We start from the raw sequence: 26947 nt of genomic DNA, 5'->3' as shown, positions 1-26947 counted from the left end.
GCTTGCTTCAAGCCATACAAGGCTTTCTTCAACTTGCAAACAAACTCAGGATGAACAGCATGCACATAACCTGGTGGTTGCTCCATATAGACCTCTTCTTGCAAATCACCATGCAAGAAGGCATTCTTTACATCCATCTGATGTAAAGACCATCCCTTTGATGCAGCCATAGCAATGACTGCTCTTACGGTTGCCATCCTTGCAACCGGACTGAATGTTTCTTCATAATCAATGCCATATGTTTGTGCATACCCCTTGACTACTAATCTTGCCTTGTATCTGTTCACTGAACCATCTGCATTGTGCTTCACCTTATAAACCCACTTACAGCCAATTGCATTCTTACCTTTAGGCAAAGGTACTAACTCCCATGTAGCATTTGCTTCCAAGGCATCCATTTCTTCATCCATGGATTTCTCCCATTTTTCTTTTCCCATGGCTTGCTCAAAAGAAGTGGGTTCTGGTTCCTGTATCACTTTGACCATATATGCATAGTGAATGGCTGTAAATCCATCATATTTCAGCCTATCCACAGGATACCTAGCTCTGGTAGACCTGCGCAAAGTAGGTTCACTCCCAGGTGCTCTCAAAGCATCCCTGGTCTTCCTTACTCCAGGTGTAACAGCAGAAGGAATACCCAACTCATCATCAATGCTCTATTCTGAGCCACTGGATTCACCATCCACATAAGAGTGACCTGCATTCACATCAAACATGGGCTGATCTACCTTCTCTTTTCCTTTTCGTGAAACCTGCATACCACTATCTGCATTGTTTTTAGGAGATTCTCCTGATCTCAATCTGCCTGTCCATGGCGAAGAATATGAACTACTGCTAGAGGACACTCCAGGTCCACTAATATTTTGTGACTGCTGCTGTGAATTCTATGCATCATTACCATTTTGTGCATCTACATCATCAATCACATTTACTGGTTTATACCAGCTACTCATCTCATCAAAAACAACATCTCTACTCACTGTAAACTTACGAGTAGAAGGGTTATAGCATCTATACCCTTTCTGCTCTGCAGAGAGTAACCAACAAAGATGCACTTCTCAGCTCTTGGATCCAACTTGGATCTCAACTCATCTGGCACATGAACATAGGCAATGCAACCAAAAATTTTTAAATGAAAAATATCTGGTTTCCTACCAGTATACCTCTCCTCTGGAGTCATCCCATGTATTGCTGCAGTGGAAGTCCTGTTCATTATGTAGACTGCTGTAGCAACTGCCTTAGCCTAATAAAAATCTGACAAGTCTTTTTCATTGAGCATGGCACGAGATACCTCTCCAATATGCCTGTTTTTCCTTTCTGCAATTCCATTTTGTTGTGGGGTATGACTACATGAATATTGATGCTTTATGCCATGCTCCTGCAAGAACCTTGCAAACTCATTTGAGAGGTACTCTCCCCCTCCATCTGACCTTAGGCATTTTATTTGCAGGCCTGTTTCTTTTTCAACCATAGCTTTAAGAGTTTTGAAATGCCCAAAAACTTCACTTTTCTTTTTCATAAAATACACTCAAACTTTTCTGCTATAGTCATCAATAAAAGTGACAAAATAATGACAGCCTCCAAGAGATGCAGCTTTAGTAGTCCACACATCAGAGTGGATTAATTCCAATGGCTTCTCACTCTCTTGAACATGTCTAGGAAATGGTTTCCTTGCCTGTTTTCCAAATTGGCAGGCTTCACATACCTTATGCATTTTTGCAACCTTGAATTTAGGCAATCCTGCAATAATATTTTGGGCCTGCATTGATTTAAGTCGATGTACATTAACATGACCAATGCGTTTATGCCAGATATCAATATCTGCAACTACACCGGTCCCATGTGCAAACATTGATGCACTCAATTCAGACATGTCTGCATCCAACGTAAACATACTGCCCTTCTTCTTTCCTTTTGCTATCAAGCGACCTTTATTTTTCATATCCTCAACAAAGCATCCATGAGGATTAAATCTGATCTGCAAGCCCTGCTCAACCATTTGACCAACAGAAACCAGATTCTTGGTGATATTCGAGACATGAAATACATCGGACAGGTATTTCTTTTTCCCATCCTGCATAGACAAAGGAATTTTTCCAATCTACACAATAGGATGTGCAGTATCATCACTAGTCTCCACAAATCTTGGTTTTTCCATTTTTCTTGCATCCTCCATCCATTCTACATGACCTGTCATGTGGTTTGATGCACCTGAGTCAACATACCATACATCGTTGCTTTCTTCTGCACTTGTCACAGAATTATTCATGTGCTGCACCATAAACAAATGCTCATTTCTGTCATCACCCTGTTTACTAGAAGATGCATAATTCCCTTGTTGCAGTTTTCCATTCATGATGTCATTCTGCTTTTTATAGCAGTCTTTAGCCATATGACCCATTTTACCACAGTAGTAGCATATTCAACATTACTGTTTGCATTTTGGCCTCTTTGCCATCCACCATAACTTCTTTGGCTCCCCCTGCCTCTAGAGTTACCACGTCCTCCTCCATAGGACTGGTTTTCTTGAGTTTGCTGCATATTCTGATTTCTACCACGGCCTCCAAATCGGCCTCCTCTACCTCTGCCTCTACCTCTTCCAGCATTTGAGTAGAAGACAGTTTCTTTTGAAGTTCCTCCTGAAGAAGATGCACCACCATTTCTCTGCTCCTCAGAAATTAGAAGAGCAATCAACTCCTCAAAATCAGGAAATCTTTCACGGACGAAAATGGATGTTCAGAACTGTGCATAATCCTTTCCTAGACCATTCAAGGTCAGAGAAACTAAATTATCATCTTCCACTGGTGACCCAATGGAAGCAAGTGCATCTGCAATCTTCTTCACCTTCATGTGGTAGTCATTGATGCTCATACTTTCTCTTTGCACATTCTGCAACTCTTGCTTGAGCTGCATTTTCCTGGCTTGCGTATTTGTGCTATACATTTTTGACAAAGTATCCCATGCCTCCTTTGGCGTACTTGCATCCTGAATATGCACAATCATAGAGTCTGAAATACTGATAGACAGCCAGTACATAACTTTCCTGGCTCTCTCATGCCATGCTTTGAATGCCTGCATTTGCTGTTGATTGGGAACATCAGGAAGAACTGGTTCTTCTTCATTTCCTGCAACAAATTCCCAATATCCTTTTCCCATAAGGAAATTCGTCATTCTAAACTTCCATGCTTGGAAGTTGTTCTTGTCAAGCTTTTCAGTGACAATCTGTGAAAGAGAATCAGACGCCATTACAGAACACTGCAAAAAATTCTGTCACTGCAAAAAACACAGCTTCACCCTCACAAGGGCAAATCTGCAAAACTGGCGAAAGTGGTATTTGACCACACAGTCACTTCCTAGTGACGATTTTGCATAAACAGGAACCAAGGATGATTTTGTAACTCCCAATGTCTCTGCACACAAGCATATGATGCAATTTCTGTGGTAACTTTTCACCGACGTGTAGAACAGTGGTCGCACAGCATAAAACAAGGCCTTTTCCTGAGTGCATGCAGAAAACTTCCGCCTCCAAAACAGGCCCCGAAATGGCCTCAAATCAAAAAACAGGGTCGCCGAAGGCTAAAGCCCTATCCCGCAGCATATACTGCCATCTTACTTCACCGCGAAGGGCGTCTCAACCTGAGACGATGCACTCTTGCAATTTCCAGCTGTGCTACCTGCAGAGATCTACTCCCAAAACAGAAAATGAAAGCAACACTGCTCCTCTTACCAAAACACCGTGATCTTGGCTTGCTTTCTTGAGCTCCTTACCACGAACAAGGCTCTGATACCATGTCAAGATTATGGGAGAGAAGGAAGGAGTCTCACTTGTAGCTTTCTTGCTTGCACAATGGGGGAATACACACAAAGGTGGAGGCTGAAAACAGTTTTCCTCTTCTTAGTTGTGTAAGCCAAAAAGAAGTCAAGTACAAAGAAATAGAAGAACCCTATATATGGGTCTCAAACCAAACTCAACTAACTAAGGTGGCATACTAACTGCGCCACGAACTAGAGTAGATAAGGATAGCTGTCATCTAGCTATTATTCATGGGCGGTGTACCAACCGCATCTGCAACTGACACGTCGGTGACATAAATGCACAACGGTCACCCTGGCATATCACAAGTGGAGCTCGATATCTCAACACATCATGTACCTACGCTTACACGCAGTATTATGTCTGCAGGAGGGCAACTTGATGATTTTGGTTTTCATGTTTCATTTAGGGATTCTGCCTAGAAGATCACCCGTGCAAACTTGTGCTTGCTAGAGGTACCAAAGCTGGCAACCTCTATCCTCTTATAGTTGATGGGTCCTCTATTGACCATGTTTTGTCAATGGGTTCCATCCCACATGTATCTCTTTGGCATGCCCATTTGGGCCATATTTCCTTGAAGGTAATGAAAATGCTTTTTGGTTTGCAATACTTACCGCCTCTTGACTATGTGTGTTTTGATTCATGTGAGCATTGTCTTTATGGCATACAAACTAGGAATACACATAAGAAGTTTGGTAGGACACGCATGAGTGGGCCCCTGGCATTGGTACATTTGAATGTTTGTGGTCCCATGCCCTATCAATCTATGGGTGGTGCAAAGTATTATGTGACATTCATTGACGATTTTCTGCATAAAATCTGGGCTTATCCCATTAAGCTTAAGTCCGATGTCTTGGCTGTATTTTAGAGATGGCTTGCATTTGTTGAAAACCAGACTAGGCATAGGCTGAAATGCCTTAGGACTGACAATGGGGGAGAATATGTGACATGTGCTTTTGAGCAACTATGTGATGAGAGGGGTATTAAGCGTCAATTGACCGACCCCTATACCCCACCCTAGAATGGTTTGGCTGAGTAGATGAATAGAACCATCCAGGAGCATGTGCGCAGTATGCTTAGCCATGCAGGCTTACCACAGAGCTTTTGGGCTGAGGTAGTCAGTATAGCTATGCATGTCATAAATAGATCACCTTCTAGTGGTTTGGATTTCCAAGTTGCAGAGGAGGTATGGACTAGGAAACCTCCATCTTATGCGCATCTACGTGTCTTTGGATGTGAGGCATTCTGCCATGTGCCCAAAGACAAGCATACTAAGTTGGATCCTAAGAGTGTCAAATGCATTTTCCTTGGCTATGGGGATACAGGTGAGATGGGTTACCACCTCTAGGATCTGCAAGCACGGACAGTCATCTGCAGCCAGGGTGTCGGACCGGTCACAGAGCCTATCCTGAGATGATCTACTAGAGATAGACGTCCACCTAATAGATTTGAGCCCTCGATGCATTGTGTCTTGGTTATAGATGTAGGAGAGTCTCTCACCTATGATGAGGCTATGCACAAGGGTGACAGTCACTCCTCAGAGAGAGCTATGCAGTCTAAGATAGACTCCCTGCACAAGAATATGACTTGGGATTTGGTTGCACTTCCTAAGAGCAAGAAGGCTTTGCCATGCAAATGGGTGTACAAGCCAAAAAGTACCCCTGGAAACCCCAAGTCGGCTTATAAGGCAAGACTTGTCGCGAAGGGTCTTAAACAGGAGCATGGAATTGACTTTGATGAAGTCTTTTCTCCTATGGTCAAGATGACCACCCTATGCTTGGTTTTGGCCTTAGTCGGGCAGCTTGACTTGCACTTGTACCATATGGATGTCAAGACAACATTCTTGCATGGGGATTTGCATGATGAGATATACATGGAGCAGCCTAAGGGCTTTGCAGAACCTGGCAAGGAGCACCTAGTGTACAAGTTGAAGAAAAGCCTTTATGGCTTGAAGAAGGCACCTAGGGAGTGGTATCATAAGTTTGATACCTTTATACAGGGCTACAATAGAAGTGCTATGGATCCGTGTCTTTACACGAAGAAAGCTCGTGATGGCTCATTGCTTATTTTGGTACTTTATGTAGATGATATGCTGATAACATGGAAAGCTCATAATGAGCTGGATGCTCTTAAATCTCAGCTGAAGGAGAGCTTTGAGATGAAGGATTTGGGACAGGCCTCTCACATTCTTGGTATATGCACATTAAGCGCAACAGGCATCACAGACTACTCTACCTCTCACAGAGGGAGTACATTCATAAAGTCCTTAAGCGTTTCCGCACGCAAGACGTAAAGCCTATTGGATGTGTATTTGCTATGGCAGCCAGGATACAGGAGTAGTGGGCTACACAAACTCAGATTATGCAAGACATGCAGATAGTAAGAAGTCCACTTTCAGCTATGTCTTTACCTATGCTGGAGTTGATGTTTCTTGGATGTCCAGTGTTTAGAAGTGTACGACTCTCTCTACTACCACTGAGGCCGAGTATGTTGCAGCCACTGAGGCTTGCAAGGAGGCCATATGGTTGGGCCGTTTGGTTCATGACCTTGGGATTGATACTATACCTACGCTGCATTCGGATTCTATGAGTGCTATTCAGTTAGCCAAGAATTCGGTCTTCCATGCGAAGATGAAACACATTGAGGTGAGGTATCATTTCATATATGGGGTCATGGAGGACAAGTCTATTGACCTTATCAAGATCTCCACTGATGAAAATCCTGTAGATCTGCTTACGAAAAGCCTCACTACTGAGTGCTTTGCCTTTCTCAGGAGATTGGGCATTGGATGAGATGACATTTTTCCTCATCCTGTTGTACATGTGTGCATTGTACTATCTTTTCTTTTTCTTTTCACTCCTCACTGGGACAGATTCACCTTTAAGTGGGAGGTTGTTGGGGGTAAAGGTGCCTCTGCCTAGCTGTCCATGTATTACTACACTGATAGTACCCACCACTACACACTGCAGGTGGCGGGCGCCCGTGACCGTCACTTTATTCTTTATTCTTTTAGTGACAGCTTGAATAAAGGAAGGCCCGGTCACACATTGTGACTGTTGGAGTTCCCATTTGTGTCTCTCTCTCTTCTTGCTCTTGCTCTCCACCATAGCTCACTTCCAAGCAATATCCTTCTCACCTTTCAACTTTGCTGTAGGTTAAAATAACATTTGATGGGTACAAGTAATTCTCTGACATATATGCAGAATTAAAAAGTTAAACCTTTAATCTCCATCATGCTACTTCAACCAATCTACCACTACTTCAAGAATCAACTAGATTCTCAAATTTATATCATCAAAGAATATTATTTTAATTATGCTTTAACATCCAAAATAGAGAACAATAGAATAAGGCTGATCCCCATGGCTATGATACTACATAGTTGCTTCCTACAATGATTCTGCTTCATACAGAAAACTTCTTCATGCAGGAACTACTACTTTATGTAGGAATTTTGCTTCAAATAGAAAATTCACTTCATGCAGAAATTGCACTCCATATAGGAATCTTGCTCCATATAGCAAATCTAAATTTCTGGCCTCAACCTTTGCCATTTTTAATGGTGTTTGAACACAAAGACATAGAGAATCAATGGCAGCATATACCAACAGAAAACCCTTCGAACTCCATACAGAAAATACCTTTTCATCCATAGAACAAAGTCGTTTTTCACAAATCTCAATTGTTACTACTTCAAGTCTGTGCACAAATTCTACACCCATAAAACCTTTCAATTTGCATATAGGAAATTAGGTTGTCTTCCCCAAAACAGGGTCGTTTTTTACAGAGGTTCAAATTTCTAGCATCAACTAAAGTCATTTTTCTATTAAACTTCCACACCAAAGATTCCGAAAATCATGGCAGGATCACCAAAGTGTTGCTGCCCTATTTATGCAAAATACATAATAGGACAGAGAATGCTTCATGGGGATAATCCCAAAATTCATAATCAAAACTCATAGAAACTCAGAACTAACCACATAGACATATAGAAACACTAACTTCAGCACTACAAATCAAAGAATAAGAAGTAAATCACAAAGAACATGCTGCAATTAAGAGAAATACACAATAGATTATGGTGCCAACTGCCAGATCCTCTCTATAATCATATGAATCCATCATACATCAAGCATAGACATCACAAATGATCAGATCCATGAAAATGATACACCAAAATGCCTCTTCAAGTCCCATTTTTTAACTACCTCAAAACTGCACTTCATGAGGCACTAAACTTCATGAGACAAATAAAGACTACCTCACACATAAGACTAACATAACTAAGGTCCAACCAACCATGCTAAGGGTATAATACATGATCCATAAAGTGTAGACCATGACCATGGCTAACACCTGGCACAGCCCCAGTGGATGGCTAGCACAGCCATGACACGAACCCTTGCATGATCCATAGAGTCAAGAAAATCAAGAACAACATATGAGACAATTTCATAATCACAAACTGCTCTATGGGGTAAAATCAAGAAAATCATAAGGTGTAAGGAATCAGAAACTGCTCTATGGTCTTACACCTAGAAAATTAAGAAACAACATATGAGACAATTAGCCATAGCCATGTCATAGATAAACCTTGCATCAATCTACATCACAATGTAACTATAGCTAAATTGAATCAAGATATAATGAGAATCATGATAAGGGATGCTCTCTAAGAAATCCACCTCTTGCATTGGTGGGCATTGAGTATCCACCCTCAATGTTGGTGGGCAAGATAAGAAACCCTTAAGCTCCAAGAAATAGAGAAATTTACAATGTGCAAAAAGATCCTTACATTGGCACTCGCTTGTCTTTTATACTCTAGCCTAAAGCAAGCTATAATTCCCTAAACTAAGGGTATAAATTTTATTTTATTACAAAATGCTCAATATTTTATATGATACAATAAATTAATATACAAGAAATCCTTAATATTTTGGCAATCCTTCAAAATGCAATAACTAATCCATTAGATAAAATTTTCCATCGTAATATAGGAATAAAATATCTAATTTTCAAAAATATTATTGAAAAGTTTAACGTTCAACTTATAAATGTACATGAAAGCTACCATTAGCACTCAAAGCCAAAAGAATATGTCTACCTCATCTCATGCTTCTATATTTGGTACTTTGCCCTAAGTTGTTTGTGTCCTTTGCTCAATATAACAATGAGCTACATTATAGCAAAATATTCACAAATGGTCCAACTCATATAATATGGTATAATGAACCTATACCAAATATTACTTTATAATGAATTTTTATCGGATAATATATTTATATTAATATTTTACTATAATAAGTAAATAAAATTTAAAGTTTTATATAATAAAATAAAGTTAAATATCAAAGTACTAATAATTTTAGAATTTTATTTTAATTTTACTACCTTAATGATAATATAAAATTAAACTACTAAGATTTTATGATGACTTTTCATTAAGTTTTTATAAAAATATTATAAAATATTTTTGTGTGTGTAGCATATACTATTTTATAATTAATATATTGATAATGATGTTTTATTAAATATTATGTCTATGCATCTATTAATAAGAGCTTTAGAGGGCTTTACCATGTGGAGGCTAAAACAATAAGGGAAAGGAACCCTAATGTGACATCAGATTCTCATTTAGATAGCCTTCAAATCAATCTTCTCCACTTCTTAATTTATTAACATTACCTAAAAGGGCCTACAATTGTAAGGGTGGAAGTGCCCCAATGGTTATTGGTTAAAGTTATTTTATGTTATGATAAGTTTTGGATAAAGAAAGACTATGACTTTGTATGAACATGTTTCATATTAAATGTAGTTTTGGATAAAGAATGGTCAAGATAAGAGTGCACAACTTTAAAAATGCAAGATGGAGAAGAACCTAGATAAATTAATTTTTCCTCACGTAAAGAGACAAGATAGTGAACACCTTTAAAAATTAAGGGCTAGAAAGGCTCATGAGCTTTTGTGAATGGCCTTGCAAGCCAAGGTAATGAGCTAAACCAATGATGGAGTCGAAATGAGTTCCTCCAATTATGGTTGAGACTCTAACTTCCTCACAAAAAAGGAGAACTAAGGCTAAATATAAGACCCAATCCAAACCTAGGACAATAGCCAAATCCAGTCAATCCAAAAAATATTATTCTCATCTATTGAAAGAACACCACAAAACCTAAAACTACCTATAAAGAAGTGAGCCATGAGAGAGAAAGAAGCAAGAAATGACTATAGAAGAGAGAGAAGACGAGTACAAAGGAGAGAGAAAGCCTAATCAAGGAGAGAAAGACTAAAAGTTGAGAGAGAAAGATAGAAAATGAGAGATGGAAGCTTAGAGAGAAATGATGTAGCAAATGAAGAGACTTTGTATTGCTATGAATGGTAAAAAATAAAAGTCTCTTACACCTTTTATATCAACAAGTGTAGCTAGTATTTTCCCACATCATTACTCTCAATTTCTTACATTCTATTTCCATATGAATGTTTTTGTCACCAAAAACAAAATTGGAACTTATTACAAAGTATGGGATAGAGCAAAACAAAATACTTCTCTATTTCAACTATTACAATGGATGAATCAATTAATATTTTCCAAGAATATGGAAAATTTTGAGGTATGATCAAGTATATTGAACGTACATTAGTGGATAATAGTAAAATCCATCACTTGATTATAAATCAATGGCCAAATGAAGGCTACAAACATGGAACAGCATGCTATCTACTAGTACCCTGTTGTAGTACATCTAATATAACTTTTGGTAGAAAGCTAAAATTGAGGTGTGCTAAGCATTAGAGAAAAGCTCTTTTCGAATGCTTCCAGGATGTAAGTTGTATTTTGTTGTCCATAAACAAAGTAGAATCACTTTTAAAATAGAGAGTTATCTCTAGTCTTCTAATTGTGCTAGAACAAGGCCAAATATGACTAGTCTTCAGTTGGAGATTGCTTCCTTGAGATAAGGAAACTCCTACATCATTGATGCTGGTCTCCAAGAAGCTTCTTCCAAAGATAATCCTCTCCATGTGATCAAGTATTCTTTGATCATTGTCTAGCTTCTTATCCCGCTAGCCAATGACCTTTTCAAGCACATATTGAATGATGCCCTCTTCATCCATGGGAGGAAGCTCCTCAACATAATCCATAGTATATCCAATGAAAATCTTTAACTTACTCACATGGAAGATATTGCGAATCCTAGTGGATGAAGGAAGTGCCAACCAATATACCAAGTCACCCACTCTCTTCAAAATCCTATAAGGACCATAAAATCTATGAGCTAGTTTGGTGCTAGAACCATCTTTGAGAGTAGCATAACAAGACTTCGGCACTTTCAAGAGCACAAAATCCCCTTCTTGGAACTCTAGGTCCCACCTTTCTCATTGGCATAAAGCTTCATTTGATATTGGGTCTTCTTTAAATTCACTTTACATTGTTGAAGGAGAGCTTGCATGCAATCCAATTCTTTTTGCTCTAAGGGTCTATCTTGTCATTGAAAATGACTATAAGAAGGGGTACCTTGTAGCCATACAAAGGCTCAAAAGGTGAAACTTCTATGCTAGAATGAGTGGAGTTGTTATAGGCTGACTCTACCAAATGCAACCATGAATCCCATACATTATGTACATCATGACAAAAGTGTCTCAAGTAAGTCTACAACCACTTGTTAATCATCTCTATCTATCCATCTGTTTGAGGATGGTAAGTTGCATACTACTCACCAAAAGTTTCTCATAAACTTTGCATCCCTATCATGCACTATGACCTACCGTAATTCATGTAACTTGAAGACATTCTCCATGAATTAATTGGCTACTTGAGAACCTATATATTGAACATTAGAGGGATAAAATAGACTGCCTTAGTGAGTATATCCACTACCACATAAATGCTATTCCACCCTTTCTTAATGACAAGTAAGTTAGTGATAAAATCCATAGTAATATGCATCCATTTATCTTTAGGGATAGGCAATGGATGTAATAGACCATGTGGCTTCAATGTGCTACCCTTGTTTTGTTTGTATGGTACACAACTAGAAACAAAAGTCTTAACATCCATCCAAATGTTGTTTTAATAAAAACTCTTAGCAATCCTGTCATAGGTCTTAAAGTCACCAAAATGACCAATTGTAGACGAGGAATGCATCTCTTGGATAATTTTCTATGTGAAGGGGGAAGTATGTGAAATGAAAATCCTAGCATAATACCATATGAGACCATTTCTTAATTGAAATTAGGAGTTCTCATCTCTAATGCCTTGCTATAATTTCTAAAATATAGGGTTGAAATCATGATCTAAAAGGCATGCCTCTTGGATCTCCTCTATCCAATCACTATGAAGTTCAAAAATGACTGAAACCTTGCATGCCCACATTCTGGATAAAGAATCAGCAAACTATGTTATCTTTGCCCTTGGTATGTGTGATATCAAAGTCATAAGTTTGTAATGTAGCTGCCTATCTGTGTTACTTTGAAGTGAGTTTTGAGTGAGATAGAAAATATTTAAGGATCCTATGATCACTTTTCATCCTGAATCGATTGCCATAGAAATAGTAATTCCACTTCTTTATTGCATGAAGAATGGGCAACATTTCTTGGTTATAAACATTCCTTGCCATTTCTTTTTCATTTAGCTTATGGCTCTCAAAGGCTATTATCCCATGCTCCTACAATAAAACTACTCCAATGCCCCAACCACTAGCATCACATTAGATCGTGAACTCTTTAGAAAAGTTAAGACAAATAAGGATAGGTGCTAAGGTAAGCAAATCTTTCAGTTGATTGAAACTCCAATTAGCTACAACATCCCAAAAGAAATATTTTTTCTTTAGCCTGTATGTAAGAGGAGCTACAATAGTAGCATAATTGTTAATAAATCTCCTATAGGATGAAAATAGACCAAGAAATCCATGTAGAGAAGTAGTAGTAGTGGGTGTAGGCCAATCTCTAATACATTGCACCTTTTTGGAGTCAACTTGATTTCCCTTTTCACTGACAATGTGTCCTAGATATTCACCTCAATCTCCATGAATGAACACTTATTTTCCTTGGAAAATAACCTATGCTTTCTCAAAACATCAAATACCTTCCTCACATGAGCCAGATGGTCCTATAATGTCTTACTGTAGATGACTATATCATCAAAGAATACCAGTACAAAGTGAAAGAGAAAAGGATATAAAATCTTTTTCATGAGACTTTGAAAGGAAGATGGGGCACTTGTCAATCCAAAGGGCATAACTAAAAAATGATAGATTCCATGATTTGTCCTTAAAGTAATCTTATCTTCATCGCCCTACTTCATGCAAATCTAATGATAGCTAGATCATAAATTTATTTTGGTAAAATAATTTGCTCCTTTCAACTTGCCAAGTCATCCACCCTAGGGATAAGATACATGTTCTTCACCATAATCTTATTGAGATCCTTGTAATCAATACATATTCAAATTGATATATTGGTTCTCTTCACCAAGAGGACTAGGGACGCATAAGGTAAGGAACTAGGCTCTATAAATCCCATCTCTAATAGCTTTTTAATCTACTTGGTCACTTCTTCCCTTTTCCACTTGGAAAGCTTGTAGGGTGGTTTGTTAACTAGCTTTGAATGAGGCTCTAAATCAATTGGATGGTCAACCTATCCTTTAGAGGCAATGTTGTAGGTATCTAGAACATATGTTTGTACTCTTCCAAAATAGCTTTCATTGTTGAATTCTTGGTTATTCTTCAAACTGATCTAGCACTTCTTTATTAAGATGCAAGACATAGATTTGGGATCTTTTCTTGAACTCTTTTTTGGCTTGTTTTAGTGTAATAATTTGAATATTAGCTTTGTTATGGATTCTATCCAAGCATATAATCTATCCACCACTAATAAACTCTAGGTACATCTAAGAAAAGTCCATAACAATTTTGCCTAATTACATCATCCAATCACAACCTAACACAATATCATTGGGACCCATATCCAAATCAATTAAGTCCATTTGTTACCCATAATTTTCATCCAGCTAAATACATACCTTAGGAAACATTTTATTGCTACTTTCTTCATCTCCATTTTCCACTTGGACTTTGATAGGGAGCTATAAATTAGTAGGAAAACACCTCAATTCGTCTATGATTGATTTATTTATAAAGTTATGGGCACTATCACTATCAACCAAATGAACACATTTTTTCCATTAATGCTCCCTTGGATATGAAGTGTGTTTGGGCATCTTGATCCTATACATGTATCCATTGAAATGGAACAAATAGTGGCAACACATGTCTCATCATCAATCCCTTTTGGATCAAAAAAAATACTACCACCATGGTCAAATGGAAAAGTGTCAATAGGATCATAGAACTGTTCTTGCCCGACATTCTCATCAATATCCTCATTTTTAGTTGCATCCATAAGTATATTTGCATCATCCGAATGTCCTCCTTTGAACCTTCAAGAACTAACATACTATGAGCCTGGCTTTTGCATTCTTATAAGCACACTTTGTGGCATGATCAGTTGTATACTTCTCATCACTTGTAGAGATCCATAGGAATAGACTTCGGATTGTCATTGGGTGAAGTATTTCTAGGCTTATTGTGTCCTTGTTTATTATCCATTCTTGAATTGTTTGTTCGCCTAAAAGTACATTGCTATCTTAAAGCATTGAAAGATGGATAAGTAGATACTTTAGGGTTGCTCAATGACACATTAGTTCCACTATAACATATCCCTATAATTGACCTTAAGGTATTTCTTTGCTATCCAAAAGATGATTGCAATGGAGCCTCTCTTCTATACTTCCTGGAAAACCTTTCAGCCAACTCTATAGCCTTAAGTAAACTTGTAAGGTATTGTGCCATTACATCAACTGAAAGATTGGGATCTAAACCATACATATATTTGTGAAGCTTAGCATCATCACATTGACAAACTCCACATACATAGCAAGGTTCAAAATTGGATTAAGTATATAAGGCCTACACCATGAGAGCTTTAAAATCTTCCCAAGTGTCCACCGGATGGTTTTCCCTATTCATGTAGTGCCACCAAGTGTGGGCAAAACCCTCTAGGTGTATAGTAGAAAAGTGGATCTTGTGGTCATCAATTCTAGGAAACATGTCAAATAATCCTCCTATTTAGAAAGCCACTCCTCAAGTTCTAATGGGGAGGAAGATTGACCATTATACTTAAATAGTATAATCTTATCTCTCAACTCTCAAACATTTGAAAATCCATCCATTCTTGAGATTTGATCAATAAGCTTATCTATAGAGGACTGAGTTTGATTACTAAATTTGTTCATAGCATCCAGTGACTCATGGTCGATTTGAATGTCAAGTTTCATGCTGACATAAAGTATTATTCAATGTACTATAAGTGTCCATGTCATAAGAATTCTCTTCATGATCATCCCCATGGATATCTCTAGCTTTAGGGTCCCTGAAATCTTTGATTTGTTGTTATAAATCCTCATTACCCTTGTTTTTACCCTTGTTCCTTGCCATGTCAGAGTGCAATCCTGCAGTACTTACAGTCACTAAATCTACTATAACTTTTGCTAGAGAGCTCCAAATTTTTTTAAAAAAATCATTCAAATCAATGCTTACTTTTCCCTCTTCAAACAAAGCACTTAAAAATAAAATTTGATTAGGACAAAAAGAGTCACAGTAGCTCAAACTTGACTGAATGAAACTATCCAGGACTCGCTCCCTGTACATGCTCCAAATCACTAGGAGGTGGACAAAGTTCATCCCAGCTCAATTGGTTGCACCCCTTCAAAATCTTTGATGGGTCGCCTCTCTTTTGTCCCACTATCTTCTCCAGCGTCCATCTTCTTCCTCGGTGGGAATCTCAACATGGCAATGGCATGATATTATAATCAATAAGCATGATGTGCATTGCTTGAAGGAATCATTCATCTCATTCCATGTAATGCAATTGAGCGGAATTGGAATCCACAAAATGAGTAGGGAGAGGGTCTTACTATGCAGTGACTCACTGCCTAACTTACCCTTTACAGCAAGGTATATGATTAGATTGAGGAATTCAACCAATCAATTGATTCTCAAGCAATAAGGATTGAATGCAATGCTAAAAGACCAAGCAAAAGCTTCTAGTTCACTATTCAAATCAAGAGAGCAATGCAATCCATGAATGGAATAATTTAATCAATGAAGGGCTGAAATCCGATGGTAAATTTTTAATTATTTAATCTCTCCAAAAAATGGATGAAGCTCAGCAAAAGGACGAATATGAGATGTATTACTTGATGAAGGCTTGGATGCTCCCCGTAATGCTTGAATAAGCTTCCAATTGCTTGTCATTGGCAAAATAATATTCAATCCTTGCTCCTTGAATGCTTGGAAGTAATCTTGAAGCATCATACACTTAAGATTGAAGCTTAAGCCTATTTGCCCCAAGTCTTGGCTCAAGGTTGAACTCCATAGCTCAATAATGTTGCTCCAATGTTGTCAATGAAGAAGCAAAACCATATAAATTCCTATAAATGAAAGGGCTTCAGCTCTCATTAAACTTCAAAAACCAAGAATTTCATGCTTGATGAGGAATCCCCAAATTTCTCCTCCATGGGAGCTTGAAAGGTCAAAGAATGATTCAATGTCTCCCATCTTGATCAAATCTTGAAAGGATCGTGTTGTAGGTGAAGCTATCAGTAGAAAGAAGTAAAATCCCCCTAAATCTATAGAGATTTGCTAAGATTTCAATGGCTTCTCATGACTTGCACCAAGAGCAAGAGATGAAGAAATGAGCTTAAATGGAAGCCATTTTGGTCATGAACTTGACAATTATCCTTGGTGAAGAAGTTGTAGAGCTTTGGATCAAAACACATGGCCTAAAATGGATGGATTGAGTACTAGAAAGCACTCCAAATCTCAATAGTCTAGTGCCCCACTTCACATGTCCACATGGCACTAATACGGTGCTCTACTTATGGCTTATGATGCCTTGAAGCTCTCTTTGATGATGTCTATTATGAAAGGGAAGCAAGGTTCATGAAGCAAAATGGAGATGGAGGATTGAAGGTTCCATGGAAGTCTCAAATAGGAGGAAGAAGAAGCTCTTTCCCAAAAAGTAACCATGGTTTACTCTTCAACTAAGTCCAATTAGCCCCTATTTTACCAAGTTATCTTCAAAATGGCATGAAAATTGACCACAACCTGCTATTTTGGCTAACTCTCCTCCAAATCTTTGTCAGAGCTCTAGGATTTGCCTCTACTCCAAGTAGAATGTCTACAAGTACCTACCATGTGGCTCATGTACTTGCTACTTGAGATTTAATGGTGGAAAATAGAAAAAAATACGTTTGAAATTTGAGAAAATCAAATGGATCAAGAGCTTATGCTCTGATATAACTTGTAAATAAGTGAACTAGGAGAGAGAAATAAGAGAGTGATGACTATAGAAGAGAGAAAAAGAGTGCAAAGGAGAGAGAAAGACTAGGTGAGGAGAGAGAAATACTAAAAGTAGAGAGAGAAAGATACGAAATGAGATATGGAAGCCATGGAAGTTGAGAGAGAGAGAGAGAGAGAGAAGATGTAGATGAAGAGACTTTTTATTATTATAAATAGTGAAAAATAAAAGTCTCTTCCACATTTTATACCAATCAGTGTAGCCAATACTTCCCCATATCATTATTCCCAGTTTCTTACACTACCTAAGCTCAACCTAAAACTATTGCTAATGTACCAACAATGCCCCAAACTCTCAAGAGCCCATCCTTGCAATGGGAAGAGCCAAACTTGTCAAATCCCAACAATGCTACTCAATCCAATGTATAGGAACCCAAGAATGAGACGATGAATTACTCAAGCATTGATGGTCAACAATTAAAACTAGTTACTAATCCAATTGAATATCCCAAGTCTCCTAAGTCCAAACCTTTGTCACCTAAAAAGATAAAAGAAAATAGATAATAGGCATATCGTGCTACTGATAAAGCTATTACCATGTATCCTAAGGGGAACAATGCAGAGCCAATGTACATATAATTGAAGAATACCAAGCATGTCACAATAGATGCTCCCAAAACAACCAAACTCAAGAATATTTTGAGTGAGTCCCAAGATCTTGTTCAACAATTACCTACAATTACCCATGCAACAAAATCCATTGACTGTGTAGCTACTACTTCCCAACCTAAAGTGAAATCAAAACCATTGCAACCATTGATTTTGCGATTGAGAACCCTACCAAGGACAAACTACCAACGTCTCAATGAAACGAGATACAAGCATAAATATTGAGAGCATCACCATTCCAACTCTTACGAAAAAATGCATTTCTTGACCAAAAACTCCTATGAATCTAAAGCCTAAGCAAGAAAAAAGATGTCTAGAGACATGGCCAATGAAAAGGCACAACAAGAGAACCAACTAGTGATCAAATGCTATAACAAAATTGAGAAAAATATAAAACCATTTGCATAATCCCCATCCTCTCAGACCTTGAAATGTTGGCTAATGAGTAGTATCATAAATGCCTACAAGCCCACTAATGTGGGATGAGCACAAACATGTTTGCACGTGCTACCTAGAAGCAATTGCCATTCTCATGCAACATATGTCTAAAACTTATGTAGAAATTCACTTGATCCCTTTATACCACATTGAGACTTTCAAAAAAAGCATAGAGGAAGTACAAGTGCTGAGCTAAAAATCCAAGCTCAAAGAGAGTGGTTCACTATGCAAGCTTCAATGACCAAACTCAACTAATGACTCTCACTGAGGAATTCCAATAAAGATGACCAAGCTCAACTAATGACTCTCACTGAGAAAAGATACGCGATGTGGAATTCCAAGAATAATCCAATATATGTAGGCCCACTTCTCTTCGAGTACTCACAACTATGTAGAATGTTGAACTACCATAACTGGTCGTAGATCTCTTCGAGTACTCACAACTATGTAGAATGTTGAACTACCATAACTTGTCGTAGATCTCGCCCTATTAACCAAAGTCCTCTTACAAGAAGAATTTCGTGTTAAAGTAAATTAGGCTAGAGAGATGTGTTCCTCAATGTTATGGCTTGTATAATAATTTTTGAAAGGATATCATAACTCCTCAATGATGATGTTGCACTCTAAAATAACCCTAATTCTTACACATGGCTTGTTCCTTGTTGAGTCGCACTGTATCACCATAGGCAGACACTTGTATATAAATAAAAAAATTCACCATATGGTTGTACATAAATAACTCTCTCAATAGATAAACCCCATGCACACAACAAGAACCCCACCCTTTTGTGTAGCCGAGGGGGGAGGGGGGAGAAACCAACTAGCAAAGAAACAATGAGCTGTTGTAGTTTTCGTAAGTGATACAAGGGGGGTTGAATCTAAATGACATAAAGGATCAAATTACATGTATTCTTAAGTTTTACCAAGTGAATGCAAGACAAAACAAGTGCAAGAAAAGCTCTACTTCACAAATAATTTCAACAAGTAATAAGCAGCAATTCCTTGAAAGAGCCCTAGAGTGCAAAAACATTGAAAATGCAAGGTTAGGCAGAAGCCTAAATCAACCTTATGACATACAAGACACCATCAAGATTGAGGCCGTGTCTTTGTTCAAAATGGTGCACCTTGACCTTTACCTTAATAACTTCTACTTCCCTTGATGGTTGTGCAAGCTACTTGCTCAAAAGATTCTAATCTTCAATAATGATTGTGGTTCTTCATCAACAACAAACATTGCAACATTAAGGCTTGTGCTTCAATAATCTTAGCACAACACTCCTCTAATCCAAAAGCCAAGATCTTCATTATAAAAAAATTCTCAATTCTTAACATTTGGTTCATTTGCATCAAGCTGGAATTCTCATTGTATGACAATTATATATTTATTCAAGAAAAAGATAAAAGAAAACAATAAAAATAGGAATAGATATACATGCATGATTGCCACACTAACCTAGGGATCCTGAAGTTAGGTGAATTTAGTGGCCTTGGTTGGATGGCTTCATCTCTAACCCCCTAGCCCTTCTCCCAATTCTCCCACATATACTCAAGGCACAACAAGGACATGACATACATAGGGAGCTCAACTCGCCCATACTTAGACTTGTCTCACTCTTTCACTCACACATGCTCTATCTCTACCTTGCTCTACTTCTCATCCACCTTAATGTGCCGTCGACTCAATAGTGGAAGCAAAGCAAGAAGAGGTGCTTGAAAAAGAACCAACATCTCATGACTATACTCATAGTTGTCATGTGAGAGGACCTTTAGGAAAGGCCATCTCCATTTGATTTTCTTCAAGTACTCTCTCCTCAACAACTACAATTCTTCCCATCTTTGAGGTTCCTTACACCATCACCCAAATCACTACAAAGAACCAACAAGTTATTTACCCCAACAATAATTTCATTCCAACACCCACTCAAGTCTATCCAGCTAAAGGGACTACCAACTAACAACTATAAGCTCTTCAATATCTCGATCATTGACCGGCATTGCCATCTACCAAGTACCAACACTCCTCATTGGTGAGTACCACTACTTCCCCAAGGCCAACATCCTGAGCATTCCGCATCTATTGTGCACACTAAAATATACTAGTTATGATGGTGAGTGCCTAGTACTTGTCTAAGAGGGGGGAAATATTGACCAAAAATGGTGAAAAAGGATGCCATGTAGAAGCACAACATGTTGAATTTAATTTAGAAAGGATTTTTTGAATTGTATTCTAATATTTTATGTAGCATTATTCACATGAGCCCCAACAACTTCAAGTTACACTATTATTGTAATATCATTGAGAGCCATGCTCACTCCTTTACAAATTATAAAATGCCTTGAAGTTAGTTAGGAAGACCTACAACAAGTGAGCTTGTGTGGGCATTTAGGTTCTATTCACTTTTAGGAAGGATGGTTTGATTAACATAAGGTATACACATGAATACAAGGAACCAATCAAGAAGCCAAAAAGTGGAAAGGGTGCCCAACTCATATAGGGAACCCTAAATCCCAAAACCATATATAAAAGCTAAAAAGTGAATAAAAGTGCTCATTCTTATATTTTCAAACTTGAGAGCTCTCTTCTTCTTGATTTCATCCTACCTTTTTGTGCAAGGGAGAGTGAGAGTGCAAGTGAAGGACTTGGAGAGTGAAGCTTCTCTCTTGTCTAATGCTCTTCTCTTCTTCCCTTTCTTCTTCCATATCTTGGAGGGTGAGAGATAGAATTGAGGTGAGGTTGGAATATCTCTCTTTCTTCTCTATATTTCATGTATTTGTTTGAGTGCTTGAGGTGCAGATCGGTGGAGGAAGCCATGTACCATCAAGTCTTCAAAGGAATTCGAACCATAATACATGAGGGTGAGAACGAGAGTCTACTATCAACTCTTGAATGTTTGATTTCTTGCTTGCTTGGAATAGGGAGGAGAGAGTAGACCGGTTCAACAATGGAATATGAGAAGACTATCTGAGAGGCGATTGAGTCCCAAGATCATTAAAGCTCTTGAAATAATAGGAGTTCCATCCAAGTCCTGCATGTCATGTGTGTAGCTTGACAGTGCATGCATTGAAAGCAAGTAGACTATCTCATTGGAGAAAAGTGTCCTATGGAAGGGTGGATCCAATAAGGGCACTTCTCAACTAGGATGAATTTGCTAGAGTCGAGACATTGACCGTCATAGTGTCTGTGCCTTAGAATCGGCTTAGCACCATTTTAGGGGGTTGAGATGAGATTATGCCTTATGGGCAAAGGGGTTGATGCTCTACTCCCCCTTACCTCTCAATCTCATTAAACCAACTGTAATGCTAGTATATTCCAAGCTCTAACTAAGTACACAAGTAATCTCTCTTAGCTCAATGCTAGATTGTTGTTAAAAAATTAGTTAAGTCACTAGGTACTCTAGGTTAATTCTCATGGGTCAAGCTAGATGCTTCACCTACAAGGTAGACCTAGAAGCAACCTAACTAACCAAGCTCACTTGTTTCATGGGACCCAACCAATATCACATTAGTAGGATGAGCAACTAGATGAATATCAAACGTCGCCTCCCTAGGTTTACCAAATGAATACATCTCATAGGTACTACACATCTACTTTGGTGCTATACACCCTAATTTACGCTTTGCTCGATAAGAGTAGCCAAGAGTGCCTAGCTCAAGATGTGTACCATATTTAAAAAATTAATAATGATGATAATATACATTTGATAATAAACATATGAAATATTGATGCTTTATTATGTTAAGATAAACATTAGTAAATTTTGAATGAATATTTTTAATAGTACATAGCAATAATTTTTATTATAAATATATAAAATAGTACATTTTATTATGATAGTAAACATAATAATTAATTAAAATCTCTCTCTCTCTCTCTCTCTCTCTCTCTCTCTCTCTCTCTCTCTCTCTCTCTCTCTCTCTCTCTCTCTCTCTCTCTCTCTCTCTCTCTCTCTCTCTCTCTCTCTCTCTTATAGTGGTATTTAGATGGAGTATTGCACGACTTCGAACTTGATCACACACTTTATTGATCAAGACAGGTGCATGGAGTGGACAGGCAAGAGAGACGAGGTTATGCAAGTTGTGTGGACTGCAGAGTGTAGAATCAGAGGAGCACATGATTATGACATGCCCAGCATATGCACACATACGGGATGACTTTGATATCCCTTTATAGGGGCCACTTCACCAATTTCTGACGACTACTCCTATATCAAAGTTAGGGGCTCTCATCACCCGCATGTTACGCTTTCGAGAGAACCACACTGCATAGATCATTCTTTCATCGTATCTACCCTTTCCTACCATGGGAGAGGAGAATCATCGTATATCTAGAAAGGTCCCATGGGTCGTAATTTGGCCTTCCGTGGATGATAATAAACTACTCTCCTCTCTCTCTCTCTCTCTCTCTCTCTCTCTCTCTCTCTCTCTCTCTCTCTCTCTCTCTCTCTCTCTCTCTCTCTCTCTCTCTCTCTCTCTCTCTCTCTCTCTCTCTCTCTCTCTCTCTCTCTCTCTCTCTCTCTCTCTCTCTCTCTCTCTCTCTCTCTCTCTCTCTCTCTCTCTCTCTCTTGATAAGTTGACTCTTACTCTTGTCTATCCACACTTTGGAAATAGTCTCTCAGCCTTCTATTGGTAGTAATATTCATATAAACATAATTAACATAACTATAAATCACATGTGTTCTAAATTAATATGTGCTATCATCATCCTTAATGTTGATCAAAATGAAAAAAAAAATCATGGCTAAAGGCACCTTCTTTGCCTCCTAGGTTAAGTGTATAATGATGCAATACCATCTACACAAAGGGAAAAACTTACATTATCATATAAACATTTTCTCAACACTCATGAGCTAGTAGCATGTATGTGTAGACACATGCATGTGAATGCATTGATATATGTGAATCCATGAAATGCAAGTGAGATTGTACTTGACCATGTTGTAAATGGCCAATCCAAGGCTACAAAGAGAAACTTGAGCTTATCATTATGGTGTAACTTACTGTTTGCAAAAAGAGGACATGTATGAGAGAGAGAGAAGTCAATTCATGAATGTTGTAAAAGAGAAGTCAATTCATGAATGTTGTAAAAGAGATGTGAGTTTTGTATTAATACAGAATAAAGTTATTTACAACATCTTGATGATAGTTGGGTGGACTTCCATTCACCTAGAATATTGCTAAGATACTAGAATTTACCTTAAGAGAATAATCAATTGATTAGGAGAACTTTCCCTCCTCTTGCTTCTTTTTTAGATTCATGAATGGCTTCCTTGTAGTCCTCTAGTTTGAACTTTTTCCCTGCAAGGGGAGTTATGATCTTGCTCTCTAAAAGTGACATTACTTCTTTTGCCAAAAATTGTTCCTTCTCCTCATTATTTACATACTCATAAAGAGTCCACCAATGTATGTGGACCTTCCTTTTTAAATCAAGAAGGGTTTGACTATAATAATCAAATCCTGAGAGGCTTCCATACACAAGAACTTGGCCACCGTCTTTTATGCATGCAGACACAACCTGCAAGTCACTGTGCATTTGTCAGTCTAACTACCTATTTGGAAACTTTAATGGACTATACATATAAACATCCAAACAATTGCTAAATTTCATGCTTACCATACGCATGTAGACATGTTATGCTCAACTAATATTAGCATTTACTGGCCATATGATATGTATATTCAGTTACACTTTTATGTACACAAGAAGTCTTTGTTTTGAAATATGAAAGCTTGTGTAATACAATATATATTCAAAGTTAACCATGTTGATAACTACAATGAAGTTAAAGAGCTATTACATATGGAGAAAATTAGCTATAAAAGGATAATAAGTGTAGGTTTTGTATGCACATGCTCCAAATTCAAGAAAGAAAAGTGGCTATGATTTTAGAATCCTAATGCATTATAAAGCTCATTTGTATATTTGTAACTTAGAAACGTGTCACATGCAAAATGAGAAAAATCGAGCACTACACTTATGTACTTCGAAAATCTAGTGTCAAAAGTGCACTTTCCAACACATATATACTAAATGACATAAGTGCTCTTTTTTACCAATGAGAGGATTTTTGGCATGGTGGGAATAATCCCAGGTTATACGAGAGAGAGAGAGAGAGAGACCTTAGTAAGATCGCCACCAACTGCATCAAGCCCTCCAAATGCCAATTTCCCTCTCGTAATATCTTTGACTTTTTGTATGACATCTGATATAACATATTTAGGAGTATCACGTATGTTAAGGGTATATGAAAGTAAGAGTTAAATCATGAGATATCTATAGTTAAGGTAGTACATAACACCTTCAGTACTTGAGTTGATCACTTCATCAGCTCCCAGAGCCTTAAGTTCGTCTTTCAATTCATCCCGTCGAACTATGTTGATGGTTTTCACACCTTGATGTTTTGCAAATTGTATCAATTGTCTACAAACAAAAGAAAAATAGTTATTCAATTAAATTTAAGGCATATCTTCTTATTGTATACGTAGAACTAATGTCTATAGCTTAACCCATGTATGTGCAATCCATGATTTCTAGCACTTTCCCTCACTTACCACCAACCATAAGTTAGTCAATTCACTTTTTATTATCATGATGATTCCTAACACTTTTCCTTACTTAGCACTGACCATAAACTAGTCAATTCATTTTTGTTATCCTTATAAAGACTCGTATAAAGACTTGTCCACTACAAAATCTTTTGTAAGGTAGTTTTAGGAGTGCATGGTAAGGAAGCTAAAGTTCATATGCTGGGCTACTAATTTCTACATAAGGATTTGAAACCAACTTACTACTATGTGTGTTCATACATGTATGTATGAATGATTGATGTGCCTATGTATGTGTAATATGCATGCAAGTTTTAACATGTGAACATGTGTTCACATGTGCTTATGTCTTATGTGAATGAATGAATAATTTCAAGGGGGGACACACACGCGCGCGTGCACACACACACACACACACACATAGGGGGGGGAGGGGGAAACCTGGCAAGAATAGATCCAGCAGCTGTTTGTACAATATATTCACCCTTTGGAACAGCCAAGGTTTCAAGTAAACCATATACAGTCCAAGGATTGCCTATGAATTGTGAAGCTGCTTCATCACTCACATTATCAGGAACAACTATGACCTTTTTCTCACTTATCATAACATAATCTTGCCAAGACCCATAGTCATATCCTTCTCGCCATACTATAGGAATCACACGTTGACCTTTCTTGACTTGGCTCACTCCTTCACCAACCTATAAGTTCATGCAAATCATCATCAATATGTGTTCATAAAAGTATGGTTTGATGCATCTAGGCACACATGCAAAGCATATTTGGTTTATGTCCATGCCATATGTTTTGCATAAAAAAGAAAAAATGTAAATTTTTCCTTATTTGATGCATAGAAAGATTAATTGAGAGCCTTGCTTATGTATCCTGGCTAAGACCATTGCATATATCAAGTTATGATTGATTTTAGCATGTAAAAGCCATCATGCATATTAGGAAACAAATCACTTGGTACCGAATCTTGAGACTAATAGGTATTAGGCTACATTCGTAGTGGATCTCACCTAGCCAACATATAGACATTTAAAACTTGCAATCAATCACATTTATCACCTTCAACAACAAACATCAGTTGCATATACATTACAACAATAATAAGCACATGAGTAGGCTAGTATAGCATGCTATTAGTACATGGACATTAATAGTATGCTAGTATACACATTTGCACACCCCATCTCTCCATCGATTAAGTGCACATATGTGCCTATGCATTGTGCCCCTTACAATGAAACTACATTTATATAAGCATAGACATGTGCACATGTATAATGCCTCATTATGTAAGGGAAAACATGCATGCATAATGTCTCAAGCTATGAGTTGAGTTTAACACCTCTCTCTCTCTCTCTCTCAAGGTTGTCATAGTTATCAAGTCTATGGTAGAAAGGTCAAAGAAAAGACACTCTAATGAAAGTTGGACTTGTAGGGGAGTCGCATGTAAAAGAACAATGAACTTTTGACAATCCAAGATGAAATGTTGTTACGTTATAGCAGTATTGATTTAAAGGTGAAACAATTTCTCTTAGGTCTTCAACAATTTAGTAAAAGTCTTGCTTTGCACCCTATGTAGAACTAATGCTACAAGGATATAGGCAATGAATCAACAACTAGAACATACAAAAATTTACACGCAAATATTGCAGGTAAATGGTGCACGTGAGACCGGTACGTGGGGCGGCGTGCAGGATATCAGAATGTCATGGCATGGGGGCCGGGAGAGAAAGAGAGAGAGATTACCTCGTCGACAACGCCCATTCCTTCGAAGCCGAGGGTGATGTGTGATTTGTGGTGGGGATCGAGGATGTAAGGGATGCTGACCTTAAATCCTAGGAAGGATTCTTCTCAAGCTAGAAGGGGAGGGGGTGAGTGAGGTGAATCAAATCACGCCAACCAAATCAAAATTAGTGAAACACATAAACATATATTATGAAAAACGGGCAAAAAGTCAAAGGTTGAAAATGAAAATCTGCAGTGGTTCTTAATGAATTCATTCAGAAAGCATAGAGTTTCTCTTTTTCAGCAATCAGCAAAGTACTGTGTGGAAAGCACTAATGAAAATTTCGGTTTATGACAAGAACGAAAAATGTCGCAACAAGACCGTGCCCATCGG

General features: G+C 37.9%; 1 protein-coding gene across 1 annotated transcript; it reads right to left on the bottom strand.

Annotated features, from left to right (window-relative positions):
- Window positions 1-23351: 23351 nt before the first annotated feature.
- Window positions 23352-26647, bottom strand: LOC148032994 (uncharacterized). The gene is made up of 5 exons (XM_087683695.1): window positions 26575-26647; window positions 25258-25517; window positions 24570-24691; window positions 24391-24473; window positions 23352-23785 (listed from the first exon to the last, which is right to left on the bottom strand). Exons 1-5 carry the CDS (start codon window positions 26590-26592, stop codon window positions 23480-23482), a joined length of 789 nt encoding a protein of 262 aa, XP_087539821.1. The 5' UTR covers window positions 26593-26647; the 3' UTR covers window positions 23352-23479.
- Window positions 26648-26947: the final 300 nt, after the last annotated feature.

The sequence above is a fragment of the Lygodium microphyllum genome, chromosome 8 (assembly GCF_053477565.2).
Source record: "Lygodium microphyllum isolate KBCC chromosome 8, Lygodium_microphyllum_v1.1.10, whole genome shotgun sequence".
Classification (NCBI taxonomy): Eukaryota; Viridiplantae; Streptophyta; class Polypodiopsida; order Schizaeales; family Lygodiaceae; genus Lygodium; species Lygodium microphyllum.
Note: the sequence above shows the minus strand (reverse complement) of the source record. Positions and strands in the feature narration are given on the sequence as shown.

What these genes read in the sequence shown, in the direction of transcription:
- LOC148032994 (XM_087683695.1), bottom strand. An exon ending in GATCAACTCAAGTACTGAAG is followed by an intron (nt 24,474 to 24,569) that starts GTGTTATGTACT and finishes ATGTTATATCAG; the next exon opens with ATGTCATACAAAAAGTCAAA. An exon ending in TTGGTGGCGATCTTACTAAG is followed by an intron (nt 23,786 to 24,390) that starts GTCTCTCTCTCT and finishes AGTGACTTGCAG; the next exon opens with GTTGTGTCTGCATGCATAAA.